Source organism: Typopeltis vanoorti, chromosome 13 (assembly GCF_054136105.1).
Source record: "Typopeltis vanoorti isolate ZY-2024b chromosome 13, IOZ_Tvanoo_1.0, whole genome shotgun sequence".
NCBI classification, from domain to species: Eukaryota; Metazoa; Arthropoda; class Arachnida; order Uropygi; family Thelyphonidae; genus Typopeltis; species Typopeltis vanoorti.
In genome coordinates this window covers 5,163,214-5,190,385 of record NC_143561.1, presented here as the reverse complement: position 1 = coordinate 5,190,385, position 27,172 = coordinate 5,163,214, and the positions used below count along the sequence as shown (strand labels likewise).

The 27,172-nt window shown below is 35.5% G+C and overlaps 1 protein-coding gene across 2 annotated transcripts in view; it reads right to left on the bottom strand.

Moving 5' to 3' along the window:
• Chd1 (chromodomain-helicase-DNA-binding protein 1) overlaps positions 1–27,172 on the bottom strand; it is a 557,090-nt gene that overhangs the window by 278,685 nt on the left and 251,233 nt on the right. For both annotated transcript variants that reach the window (XM_090402402.1, XM_090402403.1), the window contains exons 19-21: positions 21,671–21,742; positions 15,729–15,878; positions 7,729–7,877 (exon numbers count right to left, since the gene is read on the bottom strand). In XM_090402402.1, the coding sequence (XP_090258528.1) occupies positions 7,729–7,877; positions 15,729–15,878; positions 21,671–21,742 (371 nt within the window). The remainder of the gene's footprint in view (positions 1–7,728; positions 7,878–15,728; positions 15,879–21,670; positions 21,743–27,172) is intronic.

Here is a 27,172-nt window from a genome sequence, read left to right as displayed (position 1 = left end):
CTGAGGTGGGGCATAATCCAAAAAAGGTTGGGAACTAGTGATCTAGACAGAAACAGAAATCCTAGGGGATGACCCTAGGATCTTTGTAAAACAGAGCTAAGATACTGCTTGTCTAATATGCTAATTGAAATAAGTAATAATGGATAAAACTATGCAGCACCAATTTCGATGCATAAGAAAAGCATTCTATTTGTGCAGCTTCCACGGCCTATATTAGAATATATTAAGATGAATAAAACTATGAAAACATGCATGCAAAGGAAGTTTATTAATATTGCAAAACATATATTTTGATCTGAAACTTACAGATTATTATCAGTGTAATTGATAATTGAAAAGGCAGAATAACAATAAATGGATTTCACAAATGAGATACAAGCCATGTGCTAGAAATGTCAATTACAAGATTAAGGCATTATACATGTCTGCAAGGAGGTGTGCTTTGCATTATGGACTAAGGCAAGTGATGTGAAGGTGCAAACTTGTTTGCTTACATTTGGATAAAGGATTAAACTAAGTATATAATTTATAACCAAGTGGAAACCTTCGACTACAAGATTTAGGACTTTGAAGTCTATACATCATTTCAGACCGAATGAACATTCATCTGACTATTATAAAAGAAATGAAAGAAGAGCATTAGTACTAATGAATACAACTGATTAGAACAGAAAAAAACCCTCGCTCTCTCTAATATGAGAAAATTACCATGTGGTTAGCCTAGTGGCTGTGCGCTTTGCAACCATATGCCTGGGGGAGGGGTGTCCTAGGTTCGATTCCTGTTGGAGATGTGAGGAGCTGAAGGATCTTCCTCTGCCATACCCAAGTTAGCTGGTCTTGGGCTTGGACAGTAGGGTTTTTCTCCTCAGTTTATCCAGGGTTTTTCATCCCACAAAGCAGGCAAACTGGCCTTGAGAACTCAACACCACTATGGACATAGGATACACTGGGGTGCAGGGTTGACCACTTTATCCTGTGAATGGCTGAGATCTGTTGATTAATAACCCCTCGACACTGCAAGGTAAAAGAGGGATAAAGGAAGATGAGATGAAGAAACTCATTTCTCTACTAGACTGTCAGCTGAAATGAGGATACTATAAAAAACTGAAAATTCATTTTTTGTAGAACTTCTCATTTCTATGGTCTAAAGCAATCCTATTTCTGCTGCTTCGTTATCATTGCATGAATCGTTATACCTGTAAATAAATATAAATTTCTTTTTCACATTATCTTTTCATTTCTGATGTCTAGTGTTAGTAATGCATATAATATCTACAGTATTTTGTATCATATAAGACAATATTGATGTAGGTACTGTAAATGTATTTTCTATTCCTTATGATTTTCTTAATAAATTTTCTTTTCTGTAGTTTACTTTATTGTAAAAATACAGTATATAATATATATATATAACATACCAAATATGTGTTAATCAAATGTTTATATAAGGCTTCCAGTCTATTAGTAATTAAGTGTTTGGGGAGTCAAAAGTTATATGTGGAATTTCAAACATGGGGGGGGGGGGGGCATGCCATAACCCCCATGTTGTTCAAGGGTCAACTCTCTCTCTCTCTGTGTCTGTGTGTAATTTAAATATATATATATATTTAAAAAAACTTAATAAATATGGTTGCGTAGAACTTCCCCACCCCAGGAGCTTCTGTCTTGGGAGTACATGGTTAGCGGCTGCGCGTCCCGAGCTGAGCCTGACATTGCTTCCATTTACTTGTCAGGTTCCTTCTATATTCTTTCCTATTTGGCCTCACTTGGCTGACTCTTGCTTACTTCGACCCCAAGGTGTCTCTCCTTTTCCCAACTTTTACTCTAGTTGGTAGAGGGCAGCAGCTCTACTAGTACTTGCTGGAGCACTGTGGCAATAGGAAACCACTTCACTAACTTCCCTAAAAAATTTTAGTAGCAATGAATAGAACTTATAAGGGGGCAGCTACCAGCCTGGCAAACCAAGGTGGTGTCTCTTGGCACAGAGAGGAAAAGAAGGTGCACATTAGAATGGATACAATATCAGGAAATAAGGACCCTTCAAGGGCTGCTGTTCTTCCCAATCTAACCTCTAAAAGTGAGTTAAAACAAGCTATAAACAAACTGAAAATGAAAGATCGTAAGAGAATCAAAATTGTAGCATGAAATGTGAGAACAATGAACAGATGTGGAAAATTAGAAATCTCAAACAAGAAATGGACAAAGGAAAAATTGATATCATAGGGCTCTGTGAAGTCAGATGGGAAGGAATAGGTGATTTTTATAGTGACGAAGTAAGAGTAATTTACTCAGGTGGAGATAAAAAGGAAAAAGGAGTCGCACTTGTTTTTAATAATTAGCATAAAATGTCTGAATGACAGGATTATGGTGATAAAATTGAAGGCTGAACCGATGGACATAACAATAATGCAGGTATATATGCCAACAACTATTCAGATGAGGAAATGTACGAACAATAACAAGAACTAATTAAGGAAGAAAAAAGAAAAGACTATATGATTATAATGGGAGACTGGAATGGAGCTGTGGGAGGAGAAGAAGAGGATGGAAGTGTAGTAGGAAGATATGGACTAGGTAAGAGAAATGAGAGAAGGGAAAGGTTAGCGGAATTCTGTAAAGAAAATAAGCTAATAATTACAAATACTTGGTTTAAAAAATCTAAGAGAAGACCATACACATGGAAAAAACCAGATAATGAGATATGGAAAGGTATCAAATTGATTACATTATAGTAAAGCAAAGATAGAAGAATAGTGTAAAAAATGCATGCACGTATCCTGGAGCTGATATTTACTCTGACCACAACCTACTATTCATAGAAATAAAAGTCAAGCTGAAAAAAATAAAAGAAGCTATGAAAAGGAAAAAATGGAACTTAGAGAAATTAAAAAATACAAGGAATTTGGAAATAGACTGGAGAAAGAATTAGAGGAAACATGTTTTGTCAAAATTGAAGATCCAGAAAAGAAATGTGAACAAGTTAAAGTGAAAATAAAGAAGATTGCAGAAGAAGAAATTGGATATGTAAGAGCTAAAAGAATAAAAAAACCTTGGATAACTAATGAGATGATTTCTGTAATGGAAGAAAGAAGAAAATGGAAAAATAAAGACACCCCAGAAGGGAAAATACAATATAGAACCCTGAATGACAGACTGAGAAGGGACACAGAAAGAAGTAGAGAAGATTGGCTTAAAAAACAATGTGAAGAAATGGAAAATTATGAGAGAATGGGAAGGTGTGATCTTTTATATGAAAAAGCAAGAAGCATGAATCACAAGAGAAATGGAATTTGAGCTAGAGGCATAGAAAATAAGAATGGAGAAATCATAACTGAAGAAGATAAAATCCTAATGAGATGGAAGGAATACATTGAAATTCTATATGACAAGGAAAATAGACCAAATGAGTTGCCATTAGAAGATATAAAGAAAGTAAATGAAGATGAGCTAGGCCCAGAGATTTTGAAGACAGAAGTAGAAATGGCCATTAAAGAACTGAAATGAGGAAAGGCAGAGGGAATAGGTGAAATACCTGCAGAATTCCTAAAACAATTTCAGAAGAAATAACCAAAATAATAAATTTAATTTATACAAAGGAGAATTACCAAAAGATTTTATGACCTCAATATTTATACCTATACCAAAGAAAAGTAATGCAGTGAACTGCAAGGATTTTAGTACAATAAGCCTCATTTCCCATACATCAAAAATACTTATGAGAATCTTAACACGAAGAATTGCATCTAAGGTGGAAGAATATCTTGGAGAAGATCAGTTTGGTTTCAGGAAGGGTAGGGAACAAGAGATGCGATTGGACTGTTAAGAATAGTAAGTGATAGTTAAGAATAGTAAGTGATAAGAATAGTAAGAAAAGAAGCCTGGAAGTGAATAACTGTTATATAGATTTTGAAAAAGCTTTTGACTTTGTAAAATGGGATAAGATGGTGGAAGTAATGGAAAAGATTGGTATAGATTGGAAAGACAGAAGGCTAATTATTTCTATATATGGGACAAACTGCCATGGTGAGAGACATATATGGTACAACAGAACCAGGTAGCATTGGACGAGGACAAGGCTGTTCTCTGTCACCAATTTTGCTTAACATGTATTCGGAATCAATGTTAAGATGACAAGGCATTATTATCAAATACTGAAGCAGGACTACAACATCTGTTGAACAGACTACTGGAATTCTGTATCAATTATGGAATGAAAATTAACATCAGAAAAACAAAGGTAATGAAAATAGCAAGGAAAGAGGCAAATATGGATATTAGAATAAATGGAGAAAAATTGAATCAAGTAAAGACATTTAAATATCTAGGAAATGTTATTAGCAGTGATGGAAGATGTAAAAGTGACATAAAAGTAAGAATTGCGATGGGAAGAGATGCTTTTATTAGAAAATGGAATTTATTCAGAAGTAAAATGGATAGAAACCTAAAGAAAAGACTAATAAAATGTTATGTGTGGAGTATTGTTCTCTATGCAACTGAAACTTGGACATTGAAGAAAGAAGAAATTAAGATTCTGGAAAGCTTTGAGATGTGGATTTGGAGAAGGATGGAAAAAATCAAATGGACAGATAAAATAGCTATAATGTTTTAAGACCTCTTCATATAACTAATGAAGAGGTCTTAAAAAGAGTAGAAGAAGAAAGAAGTCTGTTAAGGAGGATAAAAAGAAGAAAGAGAAACTGGATCAGACATATTCTGAGTGGAAATGGAATCATCAGAGATGCCATCGAAGGAAAAATAGATGGAAAAAGATCCAGAGGAAGAGTAAGGAAAACAATGCTAGATGACATGCTGAATGGAGACAGTTCACAACCTTGAAAGTCAGAACAGAAGAGAGTGGAAGAAAAGTTTTGACTACTAAAAGAAGAACCTGCTCAATTGCAGAATATTCAAGAAGAAGAACTTCCCAACATTTGGGAAACAGTAATTCTTAGATTGCTCAACCAACAGCTAAAGCAATCAATGCCCATAAAGGGCATCGCTCTTAGGCTTACGATTTTAGTGCTGTTTTTGCATATGTTAATACAATTTCAATATTATACTTCAGACGATATCTCTGTGAGAGATATATGAAATATTGCAGCCATTAAACCTGTGTTTAGTTATTTCATCATGCTGTTTTCCTTCAATTTACGATGAAATATATCATGAATCTACCCTCGCAAGCTAATACATACAGCTGAATTTGGCAAATTATCCATCTCACAAAACTGGCATTATCAAAATTCTGCTCAACAGAATACATGTTGTTCTCTCCAATCCTGACGACTTAAAACAGGAAATGATACTAAATTGATATCATCAAAATAATTATACAACAGAATTGCTTCAACCCAAAGAAGATTCAGCATATCCCAGATATGTCTACTCCTAAGAACTCTTACTCTTTAAATAGAGTCCCAATCCACCTACATCACTGGAATCTGAGAACAAATTTCATGAATCTTAAGAAAATATCTTTCTCCCACCTTCTTTCTTTTCAGTAAATCTTCTTCTGTGTTACCTCCTATCTAACCAACTGTCTTCACTTTTCCTCCAGGTATTTACCAAGGTCCTTGTGAATATCATCTCTCATACTTTAGACAAACTGGATGTTCTGTAGAGATGAAAGTTCAGGTCTCAACATGGTCTGACTCAACATGGTTACAGATTACAGAACCTTCTAGTCAAAGACCTGTCTCTTTAGCACTTATTCAAAGAGAGTGCTAAAGCATGACTATGTCCCAAAATTGAATCTGAATGACTGTATTTCCTTACCAAAAATTTGGGAAAGTCTTTTTCATATTAACTGTAAATAATAAATTTTTCTTTTTTTTTTCAACTTTATATCAAGTGTAATTACCATTTCTAGTACATGCAGCTTGTGTATCTTGGAGCCAGCAAGCTCACTGTGAAAGGTAAAAATTCTACCCTTTGAACTGTCAATTACCCTGATAATGGTCTGTAAGTTTCTAATTGACATATTTGTGTTTTAACATTACTAATTAACTTTGTTATGAACACTTTTTTTTTTTTTTATAATTGTGTTCTCTATGGCACAAGTCATCATCATCATCATCATCATGCATATCAAGGATTTAGGCCTAGCATGGCCTGTTCCGGCCTTAGAAGTCATCATTGAATCGTTTAAGAGGACGTCCTAGTTTTCTTTTTCCTAATGGCTTGTATTTTAAGACTTGTTTTGGTAATCTTTCTGTTTTCATTCTTTGAACGTGTTCCATCCATTTATGTTTATATTTTTTAATTTTTTCTATTACTGGTTCTTGATTTAATTCTTTCATAATTTCTTCATTTCTTTTGTGATCAAATAGGTATACTTTGCAGTTTTTCTCATAAACTTCATTTCTGCTGTTATTAATCTTTGTTTGTCTTTTTGTTTTATTGTCCAGATTTTGCTTCCATACATTAAGACTGGTAGGGATAATGTATTGTATACTTTTAGTCTGGTTTGCTTTTGAACTAGGTTTGGTTTAAATATAGAGTTAATTACACCTGTTATTTTTAAATATTTTGCAATTTTTACGTTTATATCTTTTTCATTTTCATATGCGATCATATATCCTAGGTAGTTAAATGAATTCACCTGTTCTAAGATCTTGTTATCTATTACTATTGTAGTTCTTGCTGGATCTTGTCTGTTAAAGGCCATAGTTTTTGATTTTTCTGTTGATATTATCATACCATAATCTTTGGATATCTCATTTAGATCTAAAATAGCTTTCTGTAAGTTATCTTCAGAATTATTATTATTATTATTATTATTATTGTTCCGGGAAACTCCAAGGAGTCGACAGACTCATCGAGGGAGGCCCTAACATCATGTCAAGAACAACTATTCAACATTCACACAGTATCTATCATACCTTGCCTTGAACTCATTCACGGTCGTAGCACCCACAACAGACTCTGGAAGCTTATTCCACTCATTTACGACTCTCCAAGTAAAGAACCTAGCTCTAACACCCTTGTCAACCACGCTCTTGCCCAGCTTCCATGCAATTTGTGAATATTATTTGGTCGTTGGCAAAAAGGAGAGTTTAAGTTCTGTTTCTCCTACTGTTTAAGTTCACAGTAGGAGAAAGTTTAATACGTTGATGGAACTTTTTATTCCATTTTATTATTATTTCGTTTAAGTAGATATTAAAAAGGGTTGCCGAGAGAGGTCATCCCTGTCGGACCCCTTGGTTTATCTCTCTCGTATATGATAGCTCATGATTTAATCTTATTTGTATTTGATTATTTTCATATATACTTGTGATAGCTTTTAGGATATTATTTGGTATTTGTCTTTCTTTTATTATGTTAAATAATGTTTCTTTTAATTTTATCAAATGCTTTTTCAAAGTCAATAAATGCAATATGTGTTTCTAAATTGTATTCTCTTCTTTTCTCTATTATTAATTTTAGGCAAAAGGCCGGGTCTATACATGATCGTCCTTTTCTAAATCCATTCTGTACTTCTAAAATAAAGTTTTCGGAATATTTCATTAGTTTGCTATTTAAGATTCTGCTATATATTTTGTAACAGGAATTTAATATACTGATACCTCTATAGTTTTTAGGGTCATCTCTATTACCTTTTTTAAAGATAGGAATCACAATTGCTTTTTTCCAATCTATTGGGGGGATACCAGTTGAGTAAATTTTATTTAAAAATAATAAGAGTCTTTCTTTCTTAAGCTGAATAAGTAACAATAAGTTTCTACTAACCTAGATGGAGCATTACTCATAGAAAGAACAGTTCTTCCTGTAGTGTCCATCCTTTGAATTACTAAATGATCAAGAACCATTTTTTTCTTTGCTCTCTCAATGATGTCCTCTTCCACACTACCTTTGGTAATTAGTCTGTATATGTTCACCTAAAAGATGATATTATAGAGTATAATCTATGGTAACAGATTTAAAAATTAACAAGATAAGAAACAATTTCATTTTTTCATTTTTGAGGGAGAGAACTTTAAAGGCATAAATAAAGAATGGACATTATTCCTATTCTTTAAAAATAAAAAATAAAAAATAATAAAAAAATAAAAAAAAAAACTTCAAATAAATTATACACATTAAGGATACCAGTTATCCTATAATTAATCTTCTATTTACATTGATTCTATATGCTTTTATCTGATGTTGAACATAGAAGTTCAACATTGGATAAATCAGGAAATTATACTAACATTTTGAACCCAGGGATTCACAAGGACTACAACCCCCAGCACTTCTTAACGGGTTGGAAGTTGAAGTTCCTGTGAAATACTTCATGGGGAGGCTATTCCACAGAACCGAGAGAAATGAAATAAAAGATGGGATTGGGAGTAGTTAGGTAGTCTATAGTTCAACTGTAAAATGATTAGGCAGATGCTACTTTGTGTTCTTGCAGGTTTAGCAGAAAAGAGGCACAATGGATGCCAGTTTTGCTGAACAGTGACAGTAGAATTGTCTGTAGAAGAAACAGAGTGCAAAAATTGAGATCTGGCTAAAAAGTCTCTAGGAAGGATCAACAATCAACTAAACTGCATGATTTTTATAAGGGTTTATATAAGGTGCATCACCCCCAAAGTGAGAGCAGTATTTCAGAGTGGAGAGGATTTGAGATTTATACAGAGTAAGCAACTGGACAAGGTAGAAGAAGTATAGAGCAAAAAAAAAGTATGTAAGTTTTATCGAAGCTGAAGATGCCACAAAAGTAACATGATTACTTTTGTGGGATATGCCAGGAAAGACTAGGAATGAGAGTCAGTCCAAAAAGAGAGAAGTATAGTCTTAACTGTCACGTTGACCATTATCAAAAGTAAGTGAAGAAAAACGAAGGACTTTTTTTTGCAAGAAAGCAGAATAATAGTCTTTTGGAAGTGGCTAAATCACTGTTGTTGTCCCACTGCAGGATGGTGTATAGATCAGTGTTTAGGGAATTTATTGTAGATGATCTTCAAACTTGAGATATTTAAATGCTGCAAGGATTATTATGAAAATAGGATGAGAAATGTTCTGAGAAAAATTAGGAACTTGAAGAGATGGCATCAATGAATAATCATATTAAAAATGATCTTAGAAAAGAACTTGATATTCTTAGCATTCAGGAATATTGTGAGCAGGGCTAATCTAAGATGGTATTGTTGCTTAAACAGAATGGGTGAGGAAAGGTTAGCAAGCAGGTGTTTGACGCCAAGATGGCAGGAAAAAGATCCAAAGAAAGACAGGAATATTAGATGCACAAAATGACAGCAATGTTAAATGCATATTTGAGTGCTGATAAGTAATAGATTAATCCCTGGGAAAACTGTTGACAGGATATTAGTAATAATCTACTATGATAGTACTACATAATTAAGCTTACATTATTACTAATTGACTGTCAACAGTTTCCCCAGAGATTAATCTATTACTTATCAGCACTCCAATATGCATCTAGCAGTGCTGTCTTTCTTTGGTATCTGTCAGGACTCCAAATAATGTCATATTTCATATTTCATCAGTGAAACTTGGTCTTCCTCTAAGCCTTTTTCATGGCATCCTGATAATAAACATCTGTTTTACTAACACTTTCCTTTTCCTTTCTATTTAAGTAGACACCATCTCAGGTGATATGAAGACTGGTTGAGATTTTGTAGACTGCAGACACTAGCAAACAGGAGAAAGAGGGGTGATATGATTGAGACTTACAAACTTCTGAAAGGGTCATACAGGATTTCAACTGATGAAATTTTTCAATTTATGTAGGTTGGGGAAAGAACTAGAGGGCATTCTTGGAAGCTGAGAATGAAGGCTGCTAAGAAGGGGGTGAGGGCTAAATTTTTCTCTCAGAGGGTGATGCACGCTTGGAATGGATTGCCATTGGATGTTGTAAGTGAAAAACAGTGTGAATGAATTCAAGAATAAGTATGATAGCTGGTGTGTAGTATGTGGCCTCCCTGGAGGTCTCTCTCTTAATAATAATAATAATATATAAATCGAATATATCATTGTTAAAATGTGGTTCTCTATATTTATATTTTATTTTTATTTATACCCTTTTGTTTTATTACTAACTTATCCACTTGTACTTATTTATCCTCTTACTTACTCAAACCTTACTCATCTAAAATCCTTACTCGGTGCGCTATTGTAATATCTTCTTTTACTTTCTTTATACTTTTGTTATTGATATATAATATACTAATATACTTCCCTAAGAATGCTTTACTTAACTCCACCTAAGAATGCTTCCTTTTCGGACACTGGCAAATTTATATTTCATTGCTGCGCCAGCCAGAGTCCTATAATATGAGTTATTCAAAATTCAGGGAATATTCCTAGGTTAATTGGCATTCATTCTAATATACACTAAATAGATACTGGTTCTAATTTCAGTCGTGACCAATAATCTATTTTACTCTAACACTTTCATTAAATTCCCTCCCGCTATGGTTCTAAATTTTTGCAAGTGGTAATTTGAATTCTCGAATCAAGCACGAATCAGGCATATACAACAAAACATGTTTATTGGAACAAATTACACTTTACAGCTATAATTGGAATATGATACTAAGCTTTTCAAAACCTCTTGCTAAGTTAGTTACTCAATACTAATTTAAACAGAACACTCATAGATTAACTTGGTAATCTCACACAAACTATAAAAACATTAACATTAACACAAACTAGCTAATTATGTTACTCAAAAACCATACTCTTATTTCATGCTATATTAAAATACATCTCACAACCCGTTATTATTCTGATAAAATTCATCTACAAAATTTCAAATTTACATATAATCTCAGTCACATGCAGTTCTTGACATTCCTTTGTTTATCAGAATTACTCTATCTCAAATTACAAATCCTTATTATAGTCCACTATGAATTGTTCACTTAATATGATCTAACACTAAATTTTGTCTCATTCAAACATACAGTAAAGGTCTTTACATTACCCAATCTTTTCTTCCAAAGGTCTGTTAACATGTCGGCCACATGTTGTTTCAGGTCCTCCGATTGGTTGCTTCCTCAATAGGCTTACGACTACGCCATCCGTTTTACATTCTTCCCGGACTCGAACTTCTCACTGCCTCGATACAGCGCATTCTCTGCTCCTACTTGAGTGGGACATCCCTCTCGCTCGTCCCTACTCCATCCACTAGTCAGGAATCCTCGAAGTCAAGTCGAGAACAACCAGAAAAAAAAGCCCCACATTATCGCGTGCATTCGCTTATATTTCGTCAACTTCATCATCATCACCATACGATCCTTCATCATCCTCCAAGGTGATCCTCCAAGTCCTAGCTACCATTAGGTGCTGTATTCCAGGAATCCTGCTTGCGTCATATTACTTGTACGTTGTAGCTGGCGGCATTACGGCCAGTACATGTGTGTGTAACTCGACCTTTGCACTCGTACTCATAACTTCTTTGGCGACTTATTAAGTTTAAGAGAGCTTAGTGGGACAAAATTATACTACAATTTCCTTATTAAAATTCATTAATCCTATAATCCTTCAGTTTAACTTTCAACTACAAGATTTTTCTAGTGTGATTTACATGTTATTATATAAAATTCCTTTACAACAAAATTCAGAACTGTGTACTGTCAACCAGGTATTATCTGAGTAAGCCAAATTCTTATGTTAGATTCTGAATGAATAATTTCTCAAAAATCGTCCATTCAGGATCTAACATCATGGATGTCTGAAGTAACTATTTTGAAAGATTCTTAAATGAGGATGACAGAATTGTGGTAGGACAAAGTCACCATCAAAAGAGATAGCCGTAGAAATGATATTCAACAAGAAATGCTCAACTACGGAAGTATAATATATGGATGGCTGAATGGATAGCATAACTCCTCTTAAGATGATATGTTGTAGGTTCAAATCCTGCCTTAGGCATGGATGTTTCTGATTTTTTTCAGGTGGGAGATGAAATTCATCACCTAATGTGAGACCACCACTAAGCTCATTGGAGTTTTTGTCTCTAGAGCAGGGTTGAAGTGGGAGTTGAATAAAAAAATTAAAACTAATTTTAAGTTTTACAGTGGCTGCATACTGCATAAATCAGAAAATCTGGTGATTAAAGTAGAGCTCGCATAGAACCAACAAAAGGTGAAATAAACCTGAATGTGAGAATTACAGAGAAATTTCCCTACTGGGTGTTCAGGTAAGATTTATTTGAAAAGTAACATGGCAAAACAGAAACCTAAGAAAGAAAAAGTTGGATTCAGTTGAAATATGGAGTGTCATGATAAGATTTTCACTTTAATCAACAATGAGTCTTCAAGAGGCTTTAGCCCAGTCAAATAATTGCCATTACCAATATCGTATAAAAGTAAGCAATAAAATTATTAACACAATGAAAACAGAAAACACCAATTCCATTTTTATCAGTATAACTTGTTTTACAGAACAAGTTATACGTATTAGCTATTTAGGTGGTCATAGAAAATTAAATATAGAAATAGATAACAGAATAAGTAAGATAGTGGGATGCTAGTTACATAAAATAGAGTGTTTTCAGCCAATTTTAACTTATGAATTACATATGTAAATAAGAAAAAAAATGACTGATCAAGAACAGAAATGGGGAAAGTAGGGGAGTGAAGAGATGGCAATCTAAGCATCGTGTTAAAAATAAACATATCAAATAAAGAACCGGTCATTTATTAATATCCAATATGTAAATAGAACTAATCAAAGATGGTATGGATATTTAAACATAACAGGAGATGAGGATGAGCAAAACAAGTGTTAAAGGCAACAATGACAGGAAATGACAAAGAGGAGGGTAAAAGAGAGGTGGATCCATTCTTTATAAGGCTCAAACGCAAAAGTTGATCAAATCAGAAAGCTAAAAAAATAATTCAATCTAGAGGGGAAAAAAGTGTGATTAGAAACTAACCATGAAATACACTGGTGTTCCAAACCTTAGGATAAACTACACTTTTTAACAGTATATATTGGCTGTAGTCACGAAAAAATTTCATGCGTACAGTCAAAAAAATGTGTTATAAATTTTGCACAAAATTAAATTGCAATACGTTTTGGGCAAAAGTCAAAAATTTCTTAAGGATGTAGTTAGGAATTAATGTACAGTGCTTACAGAAAACTATGCAGAGAGACATTTCATTATAGAAGATGTCCACCCTGAACTATGATGCAGCCCTCAAAACGTCACACCATGCTCAGCACCAAATGATTCAGGAGTTCTTGAGGGAAATTGGACCACTCTTTCTTCAGAGTAAGACCTTGTTTGTTTTCTGGAGGGGAATTCAAGCAGCATTATGTCTCTCTATTGCATTCCAAATGTGTTCTATGGGGTTGAGATCTGGGGAGCATGCTGGCCACTCTATTCAGTTAATATCCTCAGTCACCAGAAGTATCTCCAATGCCCGTGTATGATGTGGTGTGGCAGTGTCATCCATAAAAATGAATTCTTCAATTACAGCACCATGGAACAATCGAACATGGCATTAAAGACGTTGCAATATCACTCACCAGCCATAGTCTCATTTTCTAGTGAGAATGAGCACTCGCAGCTCATTGTACTGTATCTATCCCTTTCAAGAACATTCTCATGATGGTAAGCAGTATCACTTTCATGACAGATCAAATGTCATCTAGAATCAGAGGAAAGACTAAAACAACTCTCATCTGTAAAGAATACATTAGTCCATTGGAGTCTTGTCCAATTTGCATGGACACAACACTGAAAATGTGCTCTATGATGAGCTGTGGATAAAGAGATATGGACTACAGGCATTTGGGCATATAGGCCTACTTGTTGCAGATGTCTTGCCAAAGTTTGTCGAGATATCTGTGCACCTGTGGTTGAATGGAGCCAACTTGCAAGGTGGCCTGTCATGGTGCATCGATTACATTTTGCTGTTATATTGAAAAATCTGTTTCAGGTTCCATGGTAGAGCGAGGGCGACCTCTTAACAAACGTCTGGAACACCTTCCATTGGTTTGAAACACTGCCCAGAGCCTGGATACATGCTATCTGAGATTCCGAACTCTGATAATATCAGTAACTTTAAGGCCTTCTTCAAGCTTTTCAATAATTCTTCCCAGATGTGAAATCACCTAGATGATGTCTTTGAGATATTACGTGACATCCAAGTTTGCAACTTTACTCCTTCACAAAAAGACCCTCCTTCAAACACAAGTTGCTTAGTGCAGCCGTTTGCTTTTTATCCTGTTGAGTGCTACCATGAGGCCCCTTTTCACATGATTTGAAAATATGAACGTGTACCCACTTTCTACTCAAAATCACCAGCTAGCTAAACCAGCTAACGCCTTTTTATTCCCGTATACGGGGAGTAGGCGAGGCCATTTAGCCCTATCTAACTTTTGGAGACTGAGTGGGCAGTTCAATCTCCACTGGTACCAATCAGAGATAGATGGCCCAAGGCTATCACTGATTAAGCGGTACTCAGTGAAGAGAGACGGCTCAAATGTGCCGCCATCTCGTGGTCCCTAACCCTAACACAATATATTTAATGTCTGAAATAATGTGGGTTCTACGGTTGATTTTCTTGAGTTTACAGGACGAAAAACCCGAGTTTCCGGGAGGAAAAACCTGCTTACCCGTGCCAGAGATCGAGAAAGCAGGTTTTTCTCAAAATCACCAGTTATACAAATTGCCACAAGCTGATTCATCTAAATTAGCTGAATGAATCAGATGATGCAGCTGCCATCTTCAGAAATAGTGTTCAACCTTAAGTTTTGGACACCAGTGTATTACTTATATTAGACAGCGATCTTGCACACTCCACAATGATGATAACAAATGTGAATAATATACTACCTATTGTTATCTCTCAGTAAAAAAAAAAATTAAAAAAAAAATAAATAAATATATATATATATATATATATATATATATATATATATACGTAGGCTGTTCAATAAGTAATAAGACTATATTTATACAGAAAACGGATTACCTTTAATCATCATCATTTACATGGTCTTTTTCGAAGTAACTACTGTGAGACGCAATGTATTTGTCCCAACGTTGCGTCCACTTCTTAAACACATGTGAGAGTCCGTTTTTTGAGAGTTCTTTCAAAACTGCCTCCGCAGCTTTTACACATGCTTTGTTGCTTTCGAAATGGCAGCCTCATAGTAGTTTCTTGAGCTGAGGAAACAGCCAGAAATCGCACGGTGCGAGATCAGGACTGTATAGAGGGTGTGGTAGGATATCTGCGTTGTTCTTCTGCAAAACGTCCACTACATAATAATACACTGATGATAATCGCTGCTGTGTTGATCACTGTCTCTGTGATGGATGTTGAAGGTCTTCCCTCACGTTCAAGATCTTCCACATTTTGCCTTCCTTCCTTAAAAGTTTTATGCCAGTGAAAAACACTTACCCTCGACATTGCTTCATCGTGAAAAGCTTCGCGTATCATGTTAAAGTGTCCGATGCCGATTTTAGCAAATGCACACAAAATTTAATCGCATAACACTGTTCCAAGGACGCTTCCATTTTGACGACTGGTCGCACATCATAGGCGCGGCGATGAGCACTTACGTTTAGTCACGTGACACTCTGGCACATCAGCCTGTATACGCCATCTATCAACCTCTTTTGTTAATACATACAGCAACGTTTCTTTATTCAACAGAAATTAATATTGTGATGAGTGGTTTTGCCACAGTAAAATTAGTCTTATTACTTATTGAACAGTCCATGTATATATATATATATATATATATATACACACACACACATATACCTGGTTTTTTTGTCCTATTCGGTGAGCTCGAGCTTGCGCCTGTAAATCATTTTGTGGATTCCAGTCACTGTCAAATATTATAACAGTATCAGCTGTTGCAAGATTAATACCAAGTCCTCCTGCTCTTGTTGACAATAAAAAACAAAAATCCTAAGGGAAGAGAAAAAAAAAAGAATATTATATTAAAGAACTAAATAGCACTAAACAAAATTAAAATTCTTCATATCTATATTATCAGCAGCCATTTCCTGTTTACTGCTGGATGAATACCATCACTAAACTCCTCTATCCAATCCATCTCTTTAATCTCATCTTCTCACTGTTTCTTTAGTCTTCCTGTAGCTCTCTTACCATCTTTTCGTAACTGATAATATGCAGGTGAGTGTCACTTTGTGTAATATCACCTGCCCATTATCATTTAGATGCTTTAATGGCTATTACAATGTCTCACACTGAATCTGAGCTCTGAGCCCAGTACTGTGCTTTCTATCTTGAATGGTAATACGAATAAGTGATCTTTTCATTTTTCTGGGTAGCCCTCAACTTGTTGGTCAATTTTTTAGTCAATGTCCATGTATAAAGCTATCAAATATTTTTTTTTTCACAGTGTTTCCAAAGACTACCCAACAAAGTTGAATTCTTAATATAATTTCTTCCTCACAGCCTCGCTCTACAGTGATCTTTTGTCCTAGATAAACACTGGAAGTTACTAGAGTTGGGTCTCCATATTCAAAGAGGTTACGTATAAACACTTCCTGTGACAACATGAAATTCCAGAAAAATCCATTCATAATCTCACCCAAATAGCCCCAGATGTTATCTGTGAATGCCTAAACACTTTACACAGCCATTTACAATTAAGAGAAAAATGTTCAAATGTGTTTAAAAGGTTTTAATTGTGTATTACAATAACAAGTAACATTTCAGACCCATGTTTTGAAAACAATTTATAAATTTTATTACATAGTTAAGAGCAGGAGGCTTCCAGCAGAGTATTCACCACAGGACTGAGTATTCATCAGTAGTATGGTCTCACTTCTGGAATTTTATGTATAGCTTAGCAGGGAAGATTATGGTGTTAGAACCCCCCCCCCCCCACCACCACCACCAAGTCTTCCACAGGTTCACTTCTTTTATGTCTTGAACAGGTGGAGAAAGGAATTCCATGTATGATGAGCAGTTCTCTCTTAGCAGTTAGTACAAAGGTAATGCCTATGATCTCATCTTCCAAAAAATTAAATTTTGAATTGTCAGCATTGAAAGCCTACTATTTTTTCCTGAATTTTTTGGAATACTATTTGAAGATCATTATCCTCAAAAGCTGCTCAGCTTTAACTCTTCTTTTTCAAACTTACTTACATTTTTCTTATCAATATGATAATTACTTTTATCCTACTTAAATCTGAGTGATGATCACTTCCAAAAAGATGAAAAAGTCTAATGTAGTCAATAAGACTTTTTCATCTTCTTTTCTCTCTATGTGAATTTCTGCACATCTTAAGGTTGAAACACAGTGTTGGTAATCAGTGTCCTGTAGAGAAATCAAACAAGTGATTCCCATTATTATTAGCTTTATCCTTTTCTCCAAATTTTTTAAACATTTCCATATGCCTAATATTAATTTCCTATCCTGTTGTTCAGATCTCCCACAAGGACCCGCTTTTCTGTTGTTGTTTTTTAATGTCAGCTGGCTTCTCTAATGACTTGAAACAATCTTCCTCTTCTAAACAAGGAATTTTTCAAGTTTTTAGGAGAACTTTCTGTAGGACCATAGACACAAATAAGTTTCAATGTAGAATTCCTTATTTTGAAATAAGTCAACCATCATCATCATCACCATCAAATTCCTGATATATACCCTCAAGGGGTGTACAGGATATGACACCGCTACATTAAAACTTTACATCAATACTAACTTCCTATCTACAATTTTCCTCCAAATCAGTCTGTTACCTGTCAAGACTATAATATTTTCAGGTCTTATATTTCTATCTTCTAAGGCACTTTTTACAGTATCAGTCCACCAATATCTTGGTCTTCCTATGGGTCTTTTTCCTGCCAACCTGACAGAGAACACTTGTTTTGCTAATCTTTCCTTTTCCATTCTGCTTAATCAACCATACCACCTGAGATTAGCTCTACTAATGCATTCCTGGAGGCTGACAATACCAAGTTCTTTCCTAATATCCTCAATTTTAATATGATATTTCCATTGATGCCATCAGTTAATGCACCTAATCTTTCTCAGGACTCTCATATCTGCAGTCTCTAGTCTTTGGTCAAGTGTTTTACTTCTAACCCAGCTCTCAGATCCATAAGTTAAAATTGGCTTGAACACTGTCTTGTCTACAGCTAATTTAGTGTTATTGGCTAATGGTAGGAAGTCAAGTGAATAAATTTTTAATTTATTCAGTTGACTTCCTACCATACCAGCTTTGTTGATTCTGTTGTTTATTTCCATATTTAATTTACCATCTTCACTAAAAAACGTGCCTAAGTAGCTGAAATGTTTTACTTGTTCTATAGGTTTTCCATTCACAATGCAGTTGATAATTTCAATGCTACGGCCTATTTTCATGGTCTTTGTCTTTTTATTGCTGACCTTCATACCATATCTATTACAACAGTTATTCAGTTTAGTCAGAGAATCTTGCAGACTTGTAGCGGATTTATTTAGAAGTATAACATCATCCGCATAAAGCAAACAGCTGACATTAACATCTCCAATTTTGATATCAGATTTAATACCACTTCCATTCATAATGTGATCCATATAGATAACGAATAACAGATAGGATAATGTACATCCTTGTCTGACACCACATTTAACATTAAACCACCTTCCTGTACTTCCTTCAATTCTAACTGCTGACTTACAACTAAAATAAAGACTAAGTATTGCTTAATATAATGCCCCATTAACACCATATAACTGTAGCGTTTTGAATAGCTTCTCTCTTGGCACCTTGTCATATGCCTTTTCCAGATCTACAAAACATTAAATACAGATCTTTGTTATATTCCCATGATTTTTCAACTATCTGTCATAAGGTGAAAATCTGATCCTGACAGCCTCTATTTGGCCTGAATCCAGTTTGTTCTTCACCAAGCTTCTCTTCCACAATCCTTCTCGACCGTTTCTCAAGGGAACACTCAATGCAGAAATACTTCTGTAATTCTCACATTCAGTTTCATTTCCCTTTTTATATATGGGTACCATTAGAGCTCTACTCCAATCATCTGGAATTTGTCTTTATGTCCAGGCATTCTGAACTATGCAGTGCAGCAACTGCAAGACTTTTATACCTCCATACTTGAGCATTTCTTGTTGAATATCATCTATTCCTGCTGCCTTTATACATTTCAGGTTTCTGATGGCTTTTTCTACTTCATCATCATCAAATTCCTGCCAAGTACCCTCAAGGGGTGTACAGGATATGATAGTACTACGTGAAAAATTTAGATCATTACTAACTTCCTATCTACAATTTTCCTCCAAATCAGACTGTTACTTGTCAAGACTCCAACATTACCAGACTTAATATTTCTATCATCTAAGGAACTTTGTACCGTATCAATCCACCTATATCTTGGTCTTCCTCTGGGTCGTTTTCCTGCAAACTTGGCAGAGAACACTTGTTTTGCTAATCTTTCCTCACCCATTCTGTTTAAGTGACCATACCATCTGAGATTAGCTCTGCTAACGCATTCCTGGATGCTGACAATGTCAAGTTCTTTCCTAATATTCTCGTTTTTAATATGATATTGCCATTGATGCCATCAGTTCACGCCTATAGTCTTTGGTCAAGTGTTTTACTTCTGACCCAGCTCTCAGACCCATAAGTTAAAACTGGTGTGAACACTGTACCATACCAGCTTTGTTGATTCTGTGGTCTATTTCCATATTTAATTTACCAACTTCACTAAAAATCATGCCTAAGTCGCTGAAATGTTTTACTTGTTCCACAGGTTCTCCATGCACAACACAGTTGACATTTTCAATGATTCTGCCTATTTTCATTGTCTTTGTTTTTTTATTGCTGACCTTCATGCAAAATCTATTACAACAGTTATTCAGTTTAGTCAGAGAATCTTGCAGACTTGTAGCGGATTTATTTAGAAGTATAACATCATCCGCATAAAGCAAAGAGCTGACATTAACATCTCCAATTTTGATATCATGTTTAATACCACTTTCTTTCATAATCTGATCCATATAGATAATGAATAACAGAGGGGATATGTACATCCTTGTTTCACACAAGATTTAACATTAAACTATCTTCCTGTACCTCCTTCAATTCTAACTGTGACATACAACTAAAATAAAGACTAAGTACTGCTTGATATAATGCCCCATTGACACCATATAACTGTAGTGTATTGAATGGCTTCTGTCTTGGCACCTTATCATATGCCTTTTCCAAATCGACAAAACTTAAATGCAGATCTGATCCTGACAGCCTCTTTTTGACCTGAATCCAGCTTGTTCTTTACCAAGCTTTTCTTCCACAATTCTTCTCAACCGTTTCTCAAGTATACTTGCATATATCTTACCAGGAACAGTCAGTAGGGATATACCTCTGTAATTCTCACATTCAGTTTTATTTCCCTTTTTATATATGGGTACTATGAGAGCTCTAATCCAATCGTCTGGAATTCGTCCCTTTGTCCAGGCATTTTGAACTATGCGGTGCAGCCACTGCAAGACTTATATACCAAAATACTTCAGCTTTTCTGGTCGAATATCATCTACTCCTGCTGCCTTTCCACATTTCAAGCCTTTGATGGCACGTTCTACTTCAAGTATTGATATGTATTCCTAACTACATGTCTGGTCAGCGTTTTTTTTTTATCACTGTGCTGTGATCACTGCTTGTTTCATGTAGCAGTTTTTCAAAGTAATTACTTCATACTTCAAGGATATCTTTTTCTCCTGTTTTCATGTCACCTTTATCATCTCTAACTCCTTTTACAGCACTCTTTCCTCCATTCCTAAGCTTCTTCAACAACCTCCAGAATATTTTGCCATATTCTTGATATTTTTTTTCTATATTCTTGCCAAAGTCCTCCCATGACTTTTGTTTAGCTAGTTTTACACACTGTTTAGCTTTCTTACATTTGTCTCTGTATTCTCTAAGAGCACAAGTTGACTTATTTGCCAGGAATGCTTGATATGTTTTCCTCTTTTCCTTCACTGCCTCTTTAACTTCCTGTGTCCACCATGGAGTTCTAATTTTTCTAGCCTTGCAGACAACTTCACTACATGCCTCTCTAGCTGAATCAATGAGGGTTTTCTTCAAGGCTTGCCACTGAATCTCCAAAGTTTGATTTCTCTTCTCAAACTCTTTCATTTTTCCTTCAATAATCTTTGTGTATTTTAGTCTACAGTTCACATCTGAGAGCTGCTCAACTTTTATTCGCTTTAAAACTTTCTTATATGTCATTCTTTTCAATATGAAATTCAATTTTATCCTGCTCAAGACTAAATGGTGACCACTTCCAATTTCAAATCCTCTGTACACTCTGGTGTCCTGCACCAGCGAGAAAACATCACTATCAACAATAACATAGTCAATGAGACTTTTCTTATTTCTTGCCTCTTCTCTCCATGTGAATTTGTGCACATTTTTATGTTGGAACATGGTGTTAGTAATAACCAGTCCATGTGCTGAGCAGAAATCCAACAGTATTTTGCCATTATTATTAACTTTGCCCTTTTCTCAAAATTTTCCCAAAACATTTTTGTATGTCTGACAATCGTTTCCTACTCTGCTATTTAGATCCCCAACAAGGACCAACTTTTCTTTTTTCATTAGTAAAATTAGTAAAAGTACTCTCGATTTTAATTTAAAATAGGGTTCATGCATGTATTCACATAATAAAAAAAAAGGTAAGAAATCATTAAAAAAACTTTACAAGCAAAGAATAAAAATACATACAGAAGAGCCTTCAGCATTAAAATGTTCTAAGGCTTGCTTTCTGATTTCCCCTTTGATAGATCCATCCAACCGCTGAAAAAATAATAACAGTTAAATAAAAATAAAAGATAAATAAAAGATGGTAAATAAAAGGAAGTTTTCAAATGAATTCAAAATTTTAAACAAAGTATAATGACTGAACATTATGCAGTTACTTGACATAATCAACAATAACATCTTTTCTAAAATTATAAATAACCCTATTAGTGCTATTTTGTATTTTCTACTAGGATACTGAGAAATTCATACGTTATCTCATACAAAATGAAATGAAATCTGAGCACTGTTTAAAACAGCAACAGCCATTATACACTACAAAAAGACTCATTTATGATTACAACCTTAAGCACATTAACATATATCCTTCCTAGTTTTGAAGAAATGCCGACATGACCTTATGGTGGCAGCTGCTATACATCACCCAGTGGAACACTACCACCCTGCTTTTTTGGCATGCTTCTTTGCCAGAGCAGAACCTCTGGTATCATTTCATCCCTTTCTTCCACACATGCAGTGCAGGTGATGGCTTTGCTAGGAATGCTTTACACACCATTATCATTTTTTATCTAAGGAGCCAGTTCATCTGAGGCTAAAGGACTGAATCCAATGGTAATGCATCTATTGGAGGATTCCCAATCAGCTGATGAATGATCCTACTGGTGCTTACTATGGCAGGTCATGCTGAAAGGAGACTGAGTCAGCAGAACAGTGTGGCATTGTCTGAGACCACACTAGGACTGAAGTCTGGGCACTCCAATGTGTCTGCATGCACGCGCGTGTGTGTGTAGGGGTGGGGATGCATGCGAGTCATGTGCAGAAGTGCCTCACACAAGATGCCTACCCTACGCTTCATGTTTCCCTGAATTAATAACCCTAAGATGGAAGACAATCATACAAACCCTTGCATATTAACTGCTAAATTAAAATATAACAAACAAATATGAAAATTACAACAAAAAAGTTGGAAACAACAATAAAACATATGCCAACACCTCCTAAAAAATAACAACAAAATTTCTTCCAATAAAAAAACACTTCTACATCCATTTCGCCAACATTCAAGGCATCAAAACAAACATCAGTGATATACACCACTACTTACATATTACAAAACCTCATCTTCTTTTTCTAACAGAGACCCAAATGGCAACCTCCATGACCAGTCAACCTTAACTATCTCAATTGCACCACGTATCATGCATTCAACAAAAAGGATACAATAGTACTACACAACAAACTTACATCACCAGTAACTTCCAATCTACAATTTTCCTCCAAATCAATCTCTTACTTGTCAAGACTCCAACAAACTTACATCTTACATCACCAGTAACTTCCTATCTACAATTTTCCTCCAAATCAATCTCTTACTTGTCAAGACTCCAACATTACCAGACTTAATATTTCTATCATCTAAGGAACTTTGTACCGTATCAATCCACCTATATCTTGGTCTTCCTCTGGGTCTTTTTCCTGTCAACTTATCAGAGAACACTTGTTTGGCTAATCTTCCCCCTCCCATTCTGTTTAAGTGACCATACCACCTGAGATTAGGTCTGCTAACACATTCCTGGATGCTAACAATATCAAGTTCTTTCCTAATATCCTCATTTTTAATATGATATTGCCAATGATGTCATCTGTTCATGCTCCTAATCTTTGGTCAACTGTTTAATTTCTAACCCAGCTCTCAGATTCATAGTTAAAATTGGTTTGAACACTGTCTTGTATACAGTGAATTTAGTGTTTCTGACTAATTTCTCACTTATTCCACATGAATTTGTTTAGTTGACTTCCTACCATCCCAGCTTTGTTCATTCTGTTGTCTATTTCCATACTTAATTTACCATCTTCACTAAAAATTGTGTCTATGTACCTGAAATGTTTTACTAGTTCTATAGGTTCTCCATTCACAATGCAGAAGCATCGTGAATGGAGAACCTATAGGCAGAAGCATTGATATTTTCAATGCTTCTGCCTATTTTCATTGCCGTTGTCTTTTTATTGCTGACCTTCACACCATATCTATTATAACAGTTATTCAATTTATTCAGGGAATTTTGCAGACTTGTAGCGGATTTATTTAGAAGTATAACATCATCCGCATAAAGCAAACAGCTGACATTAACATCTCCAATTTTGATATCAGATTTAATACCACTTCCATTCATAATGTGATCCATATAGATAATGAATAACAGAGGGAATAATGTACATCTGTGTCTGACACCAGATTTAACATTAAACCATCTTCCAGTATTTCCTTCAATTGTAATTGCTGACTTACAACTCAAATAAAGACTAAGTATTGCTTGCTATAATGCCCCAATGACACCATATAACTGTAGAATTTTGAATAGCTTCTCTCTTGGCACCTTGTCATATGCCTTTTCCAGATCTACAAATCTTAAATACAGATCTTTGCTATATTTCCATGCTTTATCAACCATTTGTCATAAAGTGAAGATCTGATCCTGACAGCCCCTATTTGGCATGAATCCAGCATGTTCTTCACCAATCTTCCCTTCCACAATCATTCTCAACTGTTTCTCAAGTATACTTGCATAAATCTTACCAGGAATACTCAGTAGGGAAATACTTCTGTAATTTTCACATTGAGTTTTATTTCCCTTTTTATATATATAGGTACTATGAGAGCTCTACTCCAATCATCTGGAATCTGTTCCTCTGTCCAGGTCTTATGAACTATGAAGTGCAGCTACTGTAAGACCTTTATACCTCCACACTTGAGCATTCCTGTCATCTACTGCAGCTCCCTTTCCACATTTCAGGCTTTTGATGGTTTTTTCCATTTCAAGTATGGATATGTATTAATGATTGCATGCCTGTGTAGGTTTTTTTTTTTTGCCACTGTGGTGTTACTGATTTTTTTTTATTTAGCAATTTTTCAAAGTAATTAGTCCATACATCATGGATATCTTTTTCACCAGTTTTCATGTCACCTTTATCATCTCTAATTCCTTATTTGCCAGGAACTTTTGATATGTCTTCCCATGACTTTGGTTTATCTAGTTTTACTCAGTGTTTAGCTTTCTTATATTTGTCTCTGTATTCTCTAAGAGCACAAGTTGACTTATTTGCCAGGAATGTTTGATATGCTTTCTTCTTTTCCTTCATTGCCTCTTTAACTTCCTGTATCCACCAGGGAGTTCTGATTTTTCTATCCTTGCAGATAACCTCACCAATGTTTTTCTGGCTGAAACAATCCATATTGTTTCCAGGATTTCCCACTGAACGTTCAAGATTTGGTTCATGTTTTCAAACTCTTTCATTTTTTCTTGAATAATGTTTGTGTATTTTAGTCTACAGTTCACATATGAAAGTTGCTTAACTTTTATTTACTTGAAAACTTTCTTACATGTTCTTCTTTTCAATAGGAAATTCAATTTTATCCTGCTCTAAACTAAATGGTGATTACTTCGAATATCAAATCCTCTGTACACTCTATTGTCCTGCACCAGGGAGAAAACATTACTATCAACAATAACATAGTCAATGAGACTTTTCTTATTCCTTGCCACTTCTCTCCATGTGAATTTGTGCATATTTTTATGTTGGAACATTGTGTTAGTAATAACCAGTCCATCTCCTGAGCAGAAATCCAACAGGTATTTGCTGTTATTATTAACTTTGCTCTTTTCTTCAAATTTTCTAAATTTAAATAATTATAATACCTGAATTAATTATTATTATTATTATTATTTCGACGAGCCTGTGTAGCTCAGTGGATGTGGCGTTTGCACACCACCGCGCTAGGCCGCACGAAGGAAGTCTTGGTTTCGAGTCTAGTCGGCGACTAGAGGAAATTTTTCTAAGCCTTTTTTCGACCGGTTCCCGAGTTAGTCGATCTCTGGCACGGGCAAGCAGGTTTTTCCTCCCGGAAACTCGGGTTTTTCGTCCTGTAAACTCAAGAAAATCGACCGTAGAACCCACATTATTTCAGACATTAAATATATTGTGTTAGGGTTAGAGACCACGAGATGGCGGCACATTTGAGCCGTCTCTCTTCACTGCGTACCGCTTAATTAGTGATAGCCTTGGGCCATCTGTCTCTGATTGGGTACCAGTGGAGATTGAACTGCCCACTCAGTCTCCAAAAAGTTAGATAGGGCTAAATGGCCTCGCCTACTCACGTATATACGGGAATAAAAAGGCGTTAGCTGATTTTTTTTTTTTTGATTATTATTTCGGGCGACTCCAGGAGTCCTTAGACTCATCGAGGGAGGCCCTAAACATCATGTCCACACAACTATGCAATTACATTCTCACACTATCTATCATACCTTGCCTTGAACTCGCTCACTGTCATAGCACCCACAACAGACTCTGGCAGCTTATTCCACTCATTTACCACTCTAAAAGTAAAGAACCCAGCTCTAACACCCCTGTTAACCACACTCTTGCCCAGCTTCCATAGGTGTCCCCTAGTTCTCCCACCACCAGTCCTGATCTCAAAAATATCCTCTGAATTAATCCTATAGAATCCCTTTAGCAATTTGAATGTCTCAATCATATCTCCCCTTTTCTGCCTATCAACTAGTTTCTGCAACCCACAAATCTTCAACCTGTTCTCATATGGTTCATTCCATAGACCTGTTATCATCTTAGTCACTTGCCTCTGGATCCTCTCCACCTCCTCCCCATCAAGAAGGAACCGAGTTGACCAAATCTGGGCACAGTAGTCGAGATGAGGTCTTATCAAGGCTCGGTACAGAGGTACAATAACTTGCTTGTCTCTGCTCGTCAAGGTATTTTTCAACAACCAAGTGAGTTGATGAGCTGATTTAGCTACTTGCAATGTGCCCCCTAAAATTCATCTCCCTATCCACCAACACTCCCAAGTCCCTGGCCTCATCAATCTCTTGGAGTACAGTTCCACCAATGTGGTATACTGCTAATCTTTTCATCCCAAAATGCATAACCTTACATTTTGTCACATTAAATTGACATCCATTCTCCTTAACCCAGAACTGCAATCTATCTAAGTCATCCTGCAAGAATTTGACATCTTCTGCATTCCACTCATTTACCACTCTTATAAATAATAACTATTGCCCTACCCAACTTTGCATCATCAGCGAACAAATGAATTGTTCCACTTAGATCCTTCCCTATATCGTTAATGAACAGATTAAACAGCAGTGGTCCAAGAACAGAACCCTGCGGCACACCACTAGTCACAGGCCGTCTTTTGGACTCTACTCTTGAATAAACTACTCTTTGATATCTCTCCATCAACCAACCACCTATACATCTCACCAACCCTATATCCATTTCCATATGTTGTAGTTTACGGATTAGTATTCCATGTGGTATCCTGTCAAATGCCTTTGCCAGGTCCAGCAGTATCACTGTAAACCCGTTTCCCTTATCCAGTTCAGCCGTCACCTTGTTATAAAACTTGAGCAAGTTACTGAAGCATGATCTACCCTTCACAAAGCC